The following is a 1,442-nucleotide window of genomic DNA, read 5'->3' as shown; positions in this document are numbered from 1 at the left end:
TTAAGCGTGTGATTGTATAGTTGTATATTTTTATAGTATTGTGTTTATGCCTTTTATGGATGAATATTTATGCATAGGAAGCTTCATTTACACTTACTGAGCACAATGGCGCGAACAAAACATTCGAATTAGGGCAACTAAGATCAGAATTTTTTTCCCGTTTCCTCCAGGTTCGTACCTGCCCACAGGCGCCCTTGGGGGTCGCACTTGCCGTCGTTCAAACGGTTCGTAGGGCTCTGGTGGTCGACGGTGTGCAGGACGGCTTCCGCCTTCACTGTGTGTCGGTCCGGGTCCGAGACCGCCCACCTCACCACGGCCAAGGAGCGGCCCAGACCCACCACGAACAAGTCGCGGTCGCCCTCCACGGGGATCACCAGGGACACGCTGGGGCCAGACTCATCTGCCTCTGTTCGAAGTATAGTATGCGTTACGTGGCCTCCGTTTGGGGAAGTGTTTTGAAGTTAATGTTGAGAAAATAAACACAGTTCTTTACTTTTATTTCGATTGATGAAAAAAATATGTCGTGTCAGGTCTAAACATTTGTCGAATGTTATTGTAAGCTTTCTTCAGAGACTCGTCTCCAGTCCCACTCTGAAGCACCTACCGACGTGGAGAACCTGATGCCTCCCGCTCTCGAGGAACACCCTGTGGACGTCGCCGCCGACAATGTCCACGAAGAGGAGCGCCTTGTCCTCCTCCGACCAGTAGGGACCCTCGCCCAGCCCTACGGAAGGAGCCACCTGCTTGATCTCTACGCCCGACATTCTCTTCGCCTTCCACAGGTACCTGGAATGACACGAAAGTGTTACCACATATGTAGCATATCAGTACTAATAGATAATCATTAAAACGACGATTGCAATTCTCATCCAGTTAAATCATGAAATCATGCACCGTCGTGATTTGTGTGTAGGCCAAAGGTCTATCAAAAGAAGTAATTTTCTTGACGTTGGAGAAGGCGCCTTTCGCAAGGTAGGCTTGGCCAAGGGCTATATAAGTACTTAAATAGATCTTGGGCATGGCGATCGCCGAGGTCGCTAAACTGAGAGGACAACTGCGATAAAATTGCAGGCTTGGTCTTCTCCTGAGAGCAGTCGGAGTAAAATATAAGAGTAACAACCTACAGTGTACTAATGGGCCTGTTACGCTATCATCTTATCAAAACCCATTAGGCGGGCGGGGGAGGGGGCGCCCACCGCAGGGTTTGCCTAGAGCGCAGGCACTGGCACCGTACATGGCACTCGCTTTTGGTTTATTTTTTAAAATCTTATATAATAATGACGCGACTTCATTATATGCCTCGAATGATTTAAGATGACTGAAGTAGTACAGATGCATCTCCTCACAACAAGAACAAGGTGTTAGTTACTAAAGCAAAAGTGTGTGATGATTATAATGTAGATGGCACAAATGAAAACTATAATATATGCTAATAAATGCAG

At 47.2% G+C, this 1,442-nt stretch overlaps 1 protein-coding gene across 1 annotated transcript in view; it reads right to left on the bottom strand.

Annotated features, from left to right (window-relative positions):
* Window positions 1–1,442, bottom strand: part of LOC119588682 (regucalcin-like) — a 4,898-nt gene that overhangs the window by 2,602 nt on the left and 854 nt on the right. The window contains 2 exon segments of the mRNA XM_037937318.1: window positions 179–406; window positions 605–786. Coding sequence (XP_037793246.1) covers window positions 179–406; window positions 605–764 — 388 coding nt within the window. The 5' untranslated portion in view covers window positions 765–786.

This window comes from Penaeus monodon, chromosome 24 (genome assembly GCF_015228065.2).
Source record: "Penaeus monodon isolate SGIC_2016 chromosome 24, NSTDA_Pmon_1, whole genome shotgun sequence".
NCBI lineage: Eukaryota > Metazoa > Arthropoda > Malacostraca > Decapoda > Penaeidae > Penaeus > Penaeus monodon.
Note: the sequence above shows the minus strand (reverse complement) of the source record. Positions and strands in the feature narration are given on the sequence as shown.